This window comes from Natator depressus, chromosome 19 (assembly GCF_965152275.1).
Source record: "Natator depressus isolate rNatDep1 chromosome 19, rNatDep2.hap1, whole genome shotgun sequence".
Classification (NCBI taxonomy): Eukaryota; Metazoa; Chordata; order Testudines; family Cheloniidae; genus Natator; species Natator depressus.
In genome coordinates this window covers 4,903,272-4,918,325 of record NC_134252.1, presented here as the reverse complement: position 1 = coordinate 4,918,325, position 15,054 = coordinate 4,903,272, and the positions used below count along the sequence as shown (strand labels likewise).

The 15,054-nt window shown below is 45.0% G+C and overlaps 1 protein-coding gene across 1 annotated transcript in view; it reads right to left on the bottom strand.

Moving 5' to 3' along the window:
- Window positions 1–15,054, bottom strand: part of CSMD2 (CUB and Sushi multiple domains 2) — a 536,547-nt gene that overhangs the window by 237,300 nt on the left and 284,193 nt on the right. Inside the window, exons 10-11 of the mRNA XM_074934462.1 lie at window positions 9,035–9,156; window positions 846–949 (exon numbers count right to left, since the gene is read on the bottom strand). Coding sequence (XP_074790563.1) covers window positions 846–949; window positions 9,035–9,156 — 226 coding nt within the window. The remainder of the gene's footprint in view (window positions 1–845; window positions 950–9,034; window positions 9,157–15,054) is intronic.

Sequence of the window (15,054 nt, the reverse complement as noted above, 5' to 3'; positions counted from 1 at the left end):
TGTTTCTCTCTACAAAGCAGGGCTTTGGAGCTGTGCTCCGGCTCCGCTCCAGCTCCAGGCAAAAACCTGCAGCTCCACTGCTCCGCGCTCCAGCTCTGGGCTCCGCTCCAAAGCCCTCCTACAAAGCTACACAAAACTACACTGCATTCTGCTTCAGTGTATCCTATGATTACAGCTACTGCTCCTTCCATATACTGGAGCTGGATTCGAACTGATGTCATCTTCAGCAGTTGGTGCTCCCCCTCGTCCCCCATCCTTCAGGCTGTGGAGGGGAGATGCGACCTACTGGAATAAGATCAGAGGCAGACCATCAGAAATTGGTAGATTGGAGACCGGGGCTTCCAGGCCTCATTTTCTCTTTCAGGTTTGTCCCATCCTGCTTGATGTTTGAGAACTCGACTTATCTTCATGTTGCAGAAGGGTAGTCAAAGCCTGCTATGCAGTTATGTATTCACAGGTGTACCCTGCTTCTTCAGTATTTACCATTGCACTAGATTTCTGACCCCACGCATTCAGCTTCCTAGCTATTGCTAGTCTCTCTCTTTCTCTTCTCCTCTGTCAAGTGTCCAGACACAGCGACATTCCAGAAGGAAGGAAGCAGCCGGATGAGGGAATAACAATTCTGAAGGCTTCCCTGGATGGGCCTGAAGATAACGTGACTAGGAAGGAAATACAAGGCGCCAGCAAGAACACTCCGTTCATTCTCTATTGCAGACCATGACATAAAACGTTCACTGGCTTCTAGCAAATAGGCCCTGGACCCTCCAGAATGCAAACACCTATGGTAAATATCCTGATGCAAAATTCATGTACTGATTTGCACAGTGCTAAGAGAAACTACTTACACATAGAGCACAGTTTTCTGGTCTCCAACCTGCCCTCCATCACCCACTGTCAGCGTGTCGTATCCTCTTTCCAAGTCAAATTCTTCGAAGGTGAGTTTGATAACCTAGCAAAGATACAGCATATTAATACGAGTCAACCACTGAGGCAGCCTGCAGGTCCTCTTGTTTATTTCTGTGTGTGTGTCTATTGAGGAGCAATTTATAGGTGCATTAAATCTTCTGGACAATGGAAATGGTGTCTGGTCTCACTTTTTATTGCATTGTGGCATTTCTCCCGAGACGCACACAGCTATTACTGAAATCATCTTTCATTTCTCTGCTGTGTCTATCGATTTTCCAGATGCATTTACTGATACAGAGATGCCCATTGAGCTTACAGCACAGGGGTTATATTCGCTCTGCTGGCTGGTCACTATTACCATTTGATTTTCTTTGCAAATTGGGGATTTGGATTTGGGTGATGGATCTGAATGCACGTGTAAGTGGCATTTATCAATCAAACGCAGTGCAGGCAGGTTTAAAGCAGCTTGGGGCCCTAGGGTAGTCAATTTGGTGGTGGGGGGGGGTGTACTCAGGGGGTTTCCTCCTTGGCTTTAGTGGCTGCTGTTTCTCCCTCTGCTTGAGACATCACTGCATTGGTTACACTGGGGGCAGCTCCCCCATCTCAGAGCAACGGTTTCAGGCTCTCTGCAGACTCAGACATCACTACATTAGTTTACAGTTAGTTCAAGTTTTCAGACTTTTTTCACATAAACATTGGATGGGATTTTCCAAAGTACTTGTGCAATTTAGGAGCACAAGTCCTGCTGAAAGTTAAAGAGAATTGTGCTCCGAAGTCACTTAAATGCTTTTGAAAGTTCCACTCATTTTTTTTAAAAAATGAATGCTTCATTCTGAAACTGGGGACTGGGGCCATAGGCACCGGCCTACTTTGACTAGACCTTAATTCTGCCCTGGGCAAGCTATGTAACCTGATGCTAATAATGGCCTGATTTGCAGAGGGGCTAAGCATCCACAACTCCAACCAAAGGCTCCCAATTCGGGAAAGTACGTAAGCAAGTATTTAAATGCATCCTTATTTAGAGACGCACTTATGCATGTGCCTATATGAAAAATACCTCACTGTGATACTCATAACCCCTTGGATTATCAAATATGAATTTATTTATTTATTAAATCTAACCTGTTTTTCAACTATTTATGATATTTATTTAATGTTGCACTTCAGATTAGAAATAATCTCAGATCATAAAGACAGGAACCTGGTCACCTCAAATGTCAGCACAACACCACACGAGCACATGCCAGTAAATAAATAATTTCATCCGGATTGGGACAGGGGAGTTAGGTATGAGATCATCAGCTGGTGTAAACTGACAAAGCTCCATTGACACTATTAGAGTTACACTAATTTACACCAGTTGAGGAACGTTGCCCATAGTCAATTCTCTATGGGAAGTTATTAGGCACTTAAGCAAATGTAGTTCCATCAAGTTTCATCAATTGAGTATCTGACCCTAGGTTGGTCAATTTCACATTCTGACTCCCGTCAGTTTCACCGTCATGCACTAGCCTGTTACCAAAGATGAGGGAGGAATGTTTAAAACTGATTGCCACTGAAATTTAAAAGAAAATTCTATTGGATCTGTCTATTCATATTGGATTGTGGGGAAATAATAATTATTTAAGAAGTATGTAGGGATCAATTATATTTGGAAGCATCTCTCCAAAGGGACACCACTAACATTAAAAGAAAACAAACAGATGTCTGTCTAAACATTTTTCATCTACTATAGTTAAAAGCAGCATTTAAGGTTCCCATCATACAAGGACTTAAGCATATGCATAAATTTAAGCACATGAGTAAGCCCACTGAATTCAAAATGAACAAGGTTTCAATGGCAATTAATTTAAGTGGTACTACCCCTATGCTTAAAGTTACATGAGTGTGCCAGTATTTGTGGGACCGGGGGCCTAAGTTTACTATAATTGCAGTAGACAAGAGAAAAATGTGTTTCTCTTTTTTCCTTTTCCTTACATTTGACAGAACTTTGTTAATACTCATTTCGTTGTATTCCCTGTTTTCCTTCATGTTATGCGGGTCTTTCACACAGCAGCAGGGAGAGGAAAACAGTTTAAAAATACAGAAAAAAATATGATTGCAAAATCACAACTATTGGCTCAAGGGAAGAAGTAGCATCTTAAGCCACTTCTAATTTTATCTATCTATATATTTATTTTAATTGACCAGGCATCCAAAGGACAATACCCTTTTAAGAACAATGGGTATATATATATATGTGCGACGGGGTGTATCAATTCCATACTGGGCCAACAGGGGCTGACCAATCACTGTGGGCCCAGGAGACCACGCCCCCTCACCTCTGCTGTGCATGCTCCAGGTGGAAGGGACAGATAAAAGGAGATGGCCCAGCTCAGTTGGGGCTGGCTGAGGAGGAGGAAGGATGTATGCTGCAGGCTCCTGCAGAGGAACCATTGACTTTCCAGACCACTGAGGTCATGGACCTAGACTACGTGGAGGAGGCCCAGCCGACCGCAGAGACTGACAGGGATGCCACGCCGCTGCCAGCAGAGGAGATGCCTGAGATGGATTTTATGGTAGGAAGTTAACCAGGGAACGTGTCAGGGGCCGAGGCTTGAACCCTTAATAGGGAGTTTACTGGCTTCATGGGACCCTGGGTCAGAACCCGGTGGAGTAGGATGGGCCTGGGTTTCCCTATCCCCCTGCACTTGCCACTAGGCATGGCTGCCGGGGACTCTTGATATAGACTAATTGTTTGCTTTGCCCTGCTCAGGGGGTCAGAACCCCTAAATACTATTGTTTGCCCTGGCCAGGAGGCCCAGGGGCTATAGACGGCTTGTTTGCTCTGCCCTGCCCAAGGGTCTGGAGTTCCTGATTGTGATCACTTGACTTAGCAGGGAATCTCAGCGACTGTGTGACAGGGTGTATCAACCCTGCCCTGGGCAAATGGGGGCAACACCCATGGGACAGACTGAGCCCCCGTGACACCACGATTCAGGCAAAATGTTCTTTGTTCCTCTCTTATAACTACAACTAATCTCTTTAAAATGTGTAAATCTAGCAAATCTAACGAAATTAGACACTGTGGCTATCACATTTTGGGTAGAGCAGAACATTCAAAAGCTTCTGGATTCTAAAACAAGGGGATTCACGGTATTTCATGGAGGTTAAGGAACTTATATACATTTTAGTACTGATCAACTCCAATTCCTGATTGTGGCTTACAGTAAATGTTCTTAAAATCCCCAATCTTCATTTTTTATGTTAAATAAAAAGCTACTAATATTAGCAGCAATGCTGAAATATTAACGGACGCAGAATATTATTGAACCATGTAACAATTAAATAATGTGATTAATACAAAGAACACAGGGCTGTAAAATGGCACACATCATTAGTTACACCAGTCATGCAAGTAAACTGCATTTTAAAGAGTCTGACCCTCATTAAATAGCTAATTACATTCTAATATACTGTAGACCATAACCTTGTTGCACGAGAACAGGCTAGCGAGTGTAACATTTATTTACATATCTTTCCCTCACCGTTTATATTGTTTTGCTTTTGGTTGAAGACTGAACATTATTTAATGGGACAAACACCACAAGACCTCCTGGCACATGCAGGAACACTAATGCCACAAAACCTCATTTTTAACTCATTGACAAGACAGGAATCAATTGGCGAAGTCAAAGAAATGGGCTCAAATATGCCTCATGATTTCAAGGCTTGATCCACTGCAATTTCTGACAGGAAGGAAGGCCACATTTGGAGAACAAAATTACAATAATAATCCTATCCATGTAGTATAGCACCTTCAATGTGCTCATCTCCAAGTGCTTTACATATATTAATTAAGCCCCACGATATCTGTTTGAAGTCAACAAGTCAACATTGCTATCCAGTAGATACGACGACGCAGCGGGGGATGTTTTTACAGCTGGAGAAAAAAACAAACCCACACTGAGGTCAAGGGACTTGCTCAAGGCCAAAGCGTGAGCAGGTGGCAGAGCTGAGCACAGAAACTCAGGCATTTCTGGGTCAGATCACTAGATACCCAGCTCTTTCAGAGTACAAATATTTTGGCTGGTTTACCCGAAACTGTATCCACGCCTCAGTTAATCAGAAGCCAGTTTAGCATCTCAAACCTGTAAGCTGCTGAGCAATTTGGCCTAATTTGAGCAAGCCACATAAGCACGTGCTTTTATTTTAAGCATGTGAGCAATTCCTGCTCCACGTCTTGTAGCACTGAGCTCTAGGAGTCCTTCTCAGAAGAAACATTGACAAATGAGCTCAGTTTTATTTTAAGAAGGGGGGGAGGCGTCACCAGCAGTGGGCTCAGAAATGCCAATTTTAATTCAAATCTTGTTTTTCCCCAGACACTTCTCAGTTTGCTTCTAGTTCACCACTTGAGAAACAATGCCTGCAGCCCAGGGGCAAGCACAAAGACTTAAGTCCTCAAAAGAGTGGTTACGGAGAGCGGTCCCATGTGGTACATGGGCCCCACTGTACACAAAAGTTTTCAACCAACGCTGCACTGTGCTCAGGGTGTCTAAGCACACCCCAGGGCGGATTATGTAACTCAGTGGTTTGGACTCACGCTAGGTAGGTTTACACTGTTTGGGATGTGATTTTCCCAGCTCGTATGGGCATACCCACACTAGCTTTCATCTGGCTAGCTCGCTAAAAATGGAACCAGCGTCTTAGCACCACCGGCTTCAGTATAGGCGGCACAAGAGAGTACATACCCAGGGCCGGGGCTTGTCAGGTGGATTTGGCAGCTAGTACTGAGACTCACGCTGCTGCACCCTCACGTCCATTCTTAGTGAGCTCGCTAAACGAATGCACCCTATAGCTAGGCTCTGCAGAAGAACATTTTGACAGATAATTGTGAGGGACGGCAGGTCTAGAATCCGGGTCCATAAGTCGTCCTCAAACAGCAGCCACCACCCAGCCGCTCACTGGTACCAGGTGGGAGCGCGGACTGGTGGACCTAGCTCACCTAGCTCCTGCCGATGAGCTCTCTTCTTCACAGCTTGGGGTTTCTGCAGCCTCAACAGATTCCTTCAGTAGCAGCAAATGTTAAACGCAATTGATTTGTTTTTGCTGTTTGCCATCTTCCTGGGGAGTGTCAAAAGGCAGCCCTCTCCTTGGATTGGCCCCTGGGACCTCGCAGAGCATTCTCTGCCATTTTAACAGGGCGCAAGATATCATTCTTTGGTCATGAAGTACATCTCAGATTAATGTGAACAAGCTCAACTGTTCGCACGTGACAAGCAGGCACAGCAATGGCTTTTCCGAACACATCAGTGCATTTCACCCAACCCCACGTGCCGCAAAAAGATGGAGAGATTATTCCCTACCTGGAAATCGTGTCTCTGGGATGAAGCACTCAACAGTCTGAAGTCTTCCCAGAAACCCTTTATAGGCTGATAATTATCTAGTTACTTAAGGGAAAAGACTGTTTATTCTCCCTGGGCTGGTGTAAATTGATATAGCTGCAGACATTAAGGGAGTTACACCACTTGAAGATGTGGCCCATAGAGAACAACGTGTATTCTCTGCAGGAAGTTATTAGGTATTGAAGTCAGTGAAGCTACACCAGCTGAAGATCAGGTCCTATGGATCTGTTATCTAATTAAGGTTTTTTTTTTAAAAAATTATTTATTATTATTATTAAAGTATGTTTAAAAGCTAAGGAAGATACCAACTGGAGAAAGAACAGTGGGGATGGAGGAAGCTGCAGCAGGGTGGAGACAGAGTCTGGGAAACATGCGATCGGCCATTCCGCCTAGCCATTGTGCATAGTAGAGGGAAACCCATGAAACAGATCACTGGAGGAGAAGCAGAGAAGTTCATTTACCAGATTTTCCGTGCCTGGTGAAAAAGCAAATGGGAATGTCTGGAGTCTGCCCATTCAAGCACTACGGGGAAGTGGCACGAGGCAGTTCTCTTGTTTAGGGTCACTGAAGCACCTGACACAGCCATAACTATGTAATTCGGTGCCCAAAAGTCATGCACCCAAGCTCGAAAGGGTTTGCCTATTTGAAAGCCAGTGTAGACAGGGCCTGGCTGACTGCAACTTCCTATCCAAGCCCCAGAACAAAGGGAACTGTTTTCTGAAAATTTTATTTCCCAAAATTTTGGGTCCATTTTCTTTTTTTAAACAAAAAAGATGCAGAAAAATAATTAAGAAAAATGCAGGAAATACATCGCTTCTCTCCTCTTCTCCGACAATTTCTACTATGGCCCCAAAGTCCTTGTGTCCAAAAACCTACCCCCGAGTGCACGTTATACAGCTAATGCATGACATTATTTGTCACTCACACAAGCTGTATCTAATCCCTCCGCTGCACCTCGGCAATAGCTTCCAAGCTGCAGTGGAATGTCCTTTAAAGCATTAATGTTCCACTGGAACATCCTCCCTTCCGATTCAGACACCCCGGATGGCACTTCTTGTGTGTTGCACCTGGCATGTGTCGCACAGGGTGCAGCAGTGCGGCAGGTGCATGGAAGGGCTTGCACACAGGTTTACACTATGTTCATTGAGAAAGCACAACCCTCAGACCCCGGGGGAAACAAACACCAGCACTAGTTGGTCACTGGTATTGGCAGCTTTTCAGCTGTGCCCTTTGTACCTGCTGATCGCCAGCTAAGCTGCTCAGAAGTCAAGCCTGGCTTCACTTTAGATCTTTTCTCCTCATTCACATCACCCCTTCTATATTCTCATGTCACCAGCTCCAAGACTGAGATCCCACAGCCGACACATGGAACATTGCACAGACATGGCCGGCCCTGCCACAGTTCAGAGGGATGGGAGGAGAGAGAGATTTGGGTTCAGGGAGACGTTTATCCCATGCTTAGGCCTGATTTTCAGAGATGCTGAACCCCTGTGGCTCCAATTGGCTTCTAAAAATCCTGCTAGTTTATTGGAAATATCAGTTGCAATCACATGGTTAGACCCGGCTAGTTCTACTTCCCTTTTGTTTAGAGCCAAAATGTTTAGGAATTAATGACACCGCATTTTTGTTGGCCTGAAATCTGTTTTTAAATATTCAGTTGATAAAAAAGTTAATTCACAAGACATTTACTATGGAACAAATTAAACAAAAACAACGAAAACATAATGTACGCCACACTTTGCACCAAACAGCTCTGAATGGGGGTGGATTATTCTTACTTTTAAGATTATTTCAAAAGCCCTCTTGCAACTTGTTCATATCTGTCAAGTGACCAAACAGATCAACCAGCAAAAGCTGTCACAAGTGGGCATGATGAGGGCTAAGGGGAAAATGCAGAGGAAAATCAGCCAGGGAAGGTTTTGGAGAATTTAGGAGGGAAAGAAAGAAAAAGGAAAAGACTGAGAGAGAAACAAAATGAGAGAGACACCTGAATGTTCTTCTTTGGGAATTCAGGACTTTAGCAGTACATTCTAGCCTTTTTAACAGAGCCTCTCGAAGTTTGGGGAACTCTCCACAGTTCTCCAGTACCTTGTGGACCCAAAGCAAGGCTAAAGCATTATAGCCTGGAACTCTCTGTGTTATCAAGCATCACTGGGTTGGGGTGCAAAGGCAGCCATCTAAAACTCTCCCGCAGCACATGGCAAGTGGGGAATGGCAGAGAAAAACTCAGTGTTTTCTTTCCCTGCTTCAAACCCCAAAGCACAGGAAGGACTGGCCAGTATTAGCGGTGGAGAGAGCCAGTTCCTCCTCCTCTCTGGCTCGCCTTCTACCCTTTAGACAGTAAATCCCAGTTGGCTGGGGGCCAGGTATCAGTTAAGATCAGGGAACATCAGCATTCGCGGCACGGACGTTCTATGCCCTAACTGAAAGCCAGTTTTAATGAAATGCTTTGCTAAGCTGTTTGGCATTTCAGCACCATTCACATCGAGATATCAAAAAGGCTTTGATTAAAAATAATTACATTGACTTTTAATTACATCCCTTAAAGAAAGATATTTTAAACGGGAGGTAGGCGACGTGTCACAGCCTCCCTAAGTAGTTGAGACACACGTGGTAGGTGGAAACAACAGCACCAAAAACCTGAGCAGCTTTGAAAGAGAGAGAAAGAAAGATGAACGGTGACTCAAAAAAAAAAAAAAAAGGGACTAAAGATACTAAGATGGAGACATCTCTCAGAGACCTACCTTGGCTGGATTGAGGGCGGTGATCACCCACACGCAGTAAGCATTGTTATCATACTGTACGGGGTAGTTGGGAGAGGTTATCACTCCGCTGGGGCCCCGGAGATATGTATCGCACATCCTGGCTGTGAAGAAGAAAATAAGACAGTGTCTGGGGGAGGTTCATCAGCCTTGGGATGTACATTTGGCTCCTTATTTAGGGAGGGGAGAGAGTGCTTGCATAAAATCAGGAGGGAAACAAACCGCTTCACATTGTCTTCAGCAGGTAGGGGCTGTTGTGCCCCTTTGTAGTACAGAAGACACAGGACACCACTGTGATGAACAGAAAGGGGATTCTCGATTAAGGCTGCTGAACAGAGACAGGCCCTGTGGCTCAGACTGATTTAACAGAGCCTCTGCTACACCTAAGGCCACCACACAGGGGCTTCTGTAAGCCCTGGTTCACGAAGGGTACTGCAACCCTCGCTGCAGAATCCAACTAGGAAGCACTGCTTCTTTCCAATGGGCCAGGCGGGCCCTGTTTTCCTTTCTCCATGCTCCTTTTGACAGCCTGAGCAAAGACCAACACAGCAAACGGTTAATGAGGAGAGGCTGAGTTAAGTCCAATTTCTCCACGGGCTGGCAGCTCTGCTTAGCATCTTAACAACAGCGTAAGTGAAGCAGAGGTGGGAAAGTGCATAAGGGTAAAAGAAAGGAAAAGGCCCATGGAGTCCTTTTGTCAGAACCAGCCCCCAACTCCCTCTCCACTGGCAACCGTGAAGTGCAGAGTCATGGCTCTGTATCAGCGTTTGCTGTTCAGCTGAATGTCAAGTGGGCCTGGCCCACACACATCAGATCCGGGATTGGACCTCCCTGATGTCCGAAGGGGCTGCGTGTGTACGTGTTCTGTGTGAGCGGGTTGGTGTGCATGCATGTGCCTGCGTTCATATACAAGGTTCTGCTTTGGGTCCATCGCTAGACAGAACAAATACAGCTACACAGAGCTGCTGATTAAGGGCTACGCCATATGAAAAACACAAACAAACAACACCCCATTCCTGAGCTAAACTGTTGCCCTTTCAGTACAGTTACCCAGAGTCTAAGCCCAGAGCAACCAACTTTGGGCCAAATTTCCTGTAAATGGTGGTGTTAAAGGGCGTAACTTACAACCCGAAGGCCAGAAAACTGGGGGGTGCAGCAAGTGAAATAACCATGAAGCAGTGTAAAATAAAGGAGGTCCCTCCTACTTCACCTGAGCTGTATCATTTCACGCTGACATATATTTGGGGGCATTCTGCTTCCTGATCCAAGTTTCACCCCCCCATTTCTTCCCTGTGGCCCCCCCTGTCAGTGATTTGACACTGCAATGCTGCATCCTGCCACTGATGGGGACAAACGGGCCTCCTGTTAATGGAACAGGTTCACAACAAGGCTCCTCTCTTATTCCAAATGAGCCCCATAGTGGTCAGTCTCCTGATATGAATGCTGTATCTTGTTAACGTGAGATTGACGGGCACCCTTTGTACCAGCCTGCCCGGAGGCCGCTCCCTTGTGACTGATAAGTGGCAACGAGGAGGGAAACACCTTTGGGTGTAAGCACTGGTAGACTGGACCCAATCAACAGGCTCAATGGCTATGGCCCATGAAGTTGGAAGGGATCATGCTGGTTGCTGTCGGCAGGAAGGCGTCACCAATAGGGGGCACCATTTAGATAGTGGAGAAGCCAGTAAATAGTTATGCAAGGATATGGTGGTCAGGTCCAAAGTGGGAGCTCTCTGGGCCCACCAAAGTCAATGGGAGTCTTTCCATTGACTGCAATCAGGTCCTGAGTAACTCCAAGGGTTTCCCTAGCCAAGGGTAGGTTCTGTTTGCTCATACACACGGGCAAAGCATAGGAAATTTCACACGGGCCTTTGGACTTCATAGGCAGCATGGATGAAATGGAGCAGAACTGAAGAGTCATTTGTAGAGGAGCTGAGAAGATCTATCTACAAATTGATCTGGCCCCACCACCATTGTATCTGAGCACCTCACAATCTTTAATTGATTTATCCTCACAACACCCCTCTGAAACAAGGAAGTGGTGTTATCCCCATCGTACAGCTGGACCATCAGGAGTTAGATACAAAGTGGCCTCCCGTTACACTGCAGTGAGATAGGGTTGTTTCAGAATGACCTTTGCATTTCAAAGGAGTTTGTCATTTAAAAACTAAAAATATAAAAACAGCAACAATGCTAAAAATGGTTTGGAACCGGAATAAAAAGCAACAAACCAAAACAAAACCATATAAAAAAAACTGGAGGTAGGAACAAAAAAAAATCAAGATGATTCACAGAGTCATAACAACACAGGCAAATCCTTTCTTATCTCAGATGAGAGGACGCTGTAAATTTGCTTTATAGTGTTGAATATTTATGCCAAATATCCTCTTACACTGATTCAGTTTATTCTATACTTGTTTCAAAGAATCAGGTGGTATTCTAAAGCCTTGCAAAAATCTGCAGAGGAAATTAAAGGTGGGGAAAAAAGCAGAACTGAAGAAATAACTGTTCATGACTTTAAGGGCTTCAGAGGGATTTAATTAAAAGTGTTACAAGTTCTTCATTATTAGCATTACAAACATCACAATTATACATGCTGGTTAAAAAGAAAACGTAACCAAAATGGCCAAGACCTAGATTGGCATCCATATGTGTTGTCCTCTTAAGCAAAACTCCGTTCACACATTCCCCGGTGCTGGGTCACAGGGACAGCCAAATTTTGCCAGTTGCTGGCTTCTTGCTCATTGCCTAGTGAAAGCCATAAGTCATAATGAGCAGGATCACTGGCTTTTGTTTAACACGCTTTTGATTACCAGATGCTGGGAGGGGAAAAGAAGGGCAGATCACTCCAACTTTCCTGTTCTGTACACTCTCTCTGAAGCTCTGGTACTAGCCACTATCGGAGACAGGATACTGGGATAGATGGACCATTGGTCTGACCCAGTATGACTGTTTTGTTCTAAAGCCCCTGCGTACACTACAACTACGGGCTTGTCCATAGCCTTTTAGCACACAACAGCAAGCCAGGGTATAACTCTATTGCACTCTACTTGCAGGGCACTAAGCAGCTAGGAGGACCCTGCTATCATGCATTAAGAGTTCTGCGCTTTAACTTCATAGCGTCTCTGGCTTCTCTTCCTTTTCAGGTTACAGACAGCTCTGCTAAGGGTAGGAAGATCGGGTTTTCTGTATTTCGATAAGGGTAGGGAAGTGGGGAGTGGTTGATGCTGTGAATGTCATTCAGGTTGTGGCTGGAAAAGATTTACCAAACAAAGCATTTGCACTGTTCCATAAGAGATGGATCAGGCTCTGGGTTCATTGAGTCTCCACTGAAAGTTCAGCTAAGAATGCCTTGACACCAGCTCTCATGCACTTGTTCTGAGCTTTAGGATCTGCATTGTCCCAGATTTGCACACCTGTCCCACAAGTTCATATTTCCGTTGATGCTGTAATATAGAAGGGCTTGCAATGTGAACCATATTAAGCAGGGCCTGGGTGAAGCCCCATTATTGCGGGAGGACTGGATGGGAATTGAGGGAGAGTGACATAAAGGTGAAAAGTCAGCATTGTGGTGAAAAACCTCTCCTCTGTCCACTGCAGCAGGAGCTCAGCACAAAGTTTATGAACCACTTATCATCCCACTGAATCCTTCAGGTAGGATTCAGATGGGACTTAAGTGACGCACAGGCTTTGTGCTGGTCCCTCTTCAGAGGGGTGAAAATTCAGTGAAGGCAACTTTCAAGAATTTATCACGAGTTTCCTGAAATAAAAGCCCCAGCTGCTAGGATGAAGAGATTGCATGAAAATCTCAGCTTTCATTGGGGAAAAAAAAACAAAAACGTGTCTAGCTATTATGGTTGCAGAGAAAAGAACGAAAACATGACCTGAGTGCACCCTAAAGTCTCAGAAAGCACATAAAAAGAACCAAATTAAAAAAAAAATCTGGGGGCCTGACTTATTTTTGAATGCTTGAGGTTGCGAACACTGGGAAATTCACCTCCAGTGATCAAGAATCCTTAGTGCGCACACACTCTCTCTCTCTCTCTCTCTCTCTAGCTCTCCCGTGGGCGTGAGTGTCCACAAAATATGCACATGCAGACAGAGCTGTTAACAATGGCTGAGCTAGAATCGTAATGGCCCCACTGGACTATTTTGTGACCCTAAGCTACCTGCAGGTTTGGACTCTGCACTTTTGATCCGACCAACCTACTCGTATTTTTCGATCAGAGCCCAGTCCCCGGTGCAGGGTCTTTCAGCAGCTTTTGAACACGCATCCCGTGTCCCAAAGTGCCACAGAACAGACGGTTACGAAGGCCAAGAGCTAGCCCCGCTTCGGGCAGCTCAGAGGAGCTGTCCCTGGAGGCCAGCCCCAATGACCTAGCGCCCCTGCATGCGGAACTAAGCAATGGGAACAGCTCTTTTCATCACAGCCCAGAGAGGCCTCTCAGCACAGACCACATCCACGTACCTCTGCTGAAGGTGTCCCCTGGCGGTTTGAATCTAGAAAGTGGATACTTATAAAAGAGCTGACGTACATAAAGGGAATGATAACTGGGCAGAGGTTATGCGTCTTGCTTAAGCATCCCCAGGCACAGCACAGTGGTCAATATTTTGCTGATGGTTAGACAATGGAGTACCTATGAGCATTGCTGGGAAAATACAGCCCATCAGAGACCTGCCGTTCAACCAAATATCCTCCAACAATAACACTTTATTAGAGGCATTCGCTTCCATGCAGGAAAAGAAACAACAAGGAAGACTACTACTTAAAAATACAAACAGCCTCAGGTTCCTTTGCCTCTGTTTGGAATGAATACGCTGTGGGGCTGATCACAGAAGGACAACGAGCTGGTTCATCAGCATGTACGGCATCGCTAATTTCAGGACAGTCTTTATTACTGGGGTCCATTTTTCCCAGGAGCATTGTTCTATTGTTGAAAATAAGACCGAATCATGAAGTTAAGACTCTGATCCAAATCCTAACTTCCCCCGCGTGTGGCCATTTTCCAGTCTCACCTGTTAGGGTATGTCTACATTGGAGTGGGAGGTGTAGACGTACCTGCCCTAGCTCTCATTAAGCGAGCATGCTAAAAAGGGTAGCGTAGCTGCGGCTGCATGAGTGATGAAATGGGCTAACCACCCCATTCGAGAGCAACTATCCTGCTGTTTTTAGTGTGCTAGCTTAATCGTAGCTGGGGGGGTACGTCTCCTCAAGCTGGAATTTATGCCTCTAACTCCAGCGTAGACATGCCTTTAGAGACAAAGGCTCAAGTCACATCAAAATTGCCAAACTGGATCTGAACAATGGTCTGTCTAGCTCAATATTCCATTTCCAATAGTGTCTCGTACCAGAGAGTGGCTACCTTATGTCCTGAAACACGAAGGTTTATATATCCCTTATCAGTATTTTATCTAATGTAACTATGGATGTTTTATTGTTCATATAAATACTTAATTCTTTTTAAAATGCTGCTAAACTCTTGGCTCTAACGTTATGCTTTAGCAGTGAGCTCCATGGGTTCTGTCCCAAATGTACAAGAAGCATACATTACCCACTGCAATAGCATTGGACTCATCCGACCACATTCAGTGAGTCAGCTGACATTACTTCACGCGAAAGGGGGGCAATTCTGTAGCCTACGAGCATTAAACAGCCTTCAAAGATGCTACAGCACCGTCCATTACTTTTGAAACGGCAAGTGTAAAGGGCAGCGTGCAGAGAGCTATCAGTTATGGGAGGAAAGAGCCTCAGGTACAGTAGCTGGTGGTTCAGACAAAATACCGGACATTCTCGTTGGGATGAAAGTCAAGTCTATAACGTAAGCACAAGTCATCATTTATTAACTGTTCTGAAGCCACTAAAGACAGCAAATCAACAAGCCATTCTCATGTCCTTCCAGGCATAGTGATCATTTAAGATTTAAACTATCGGGTTGACTTTACTTGGAATCGTTCTCTAAGAAATTGTACTAATTAACAAATGTAATATCTGCAGCCATGTT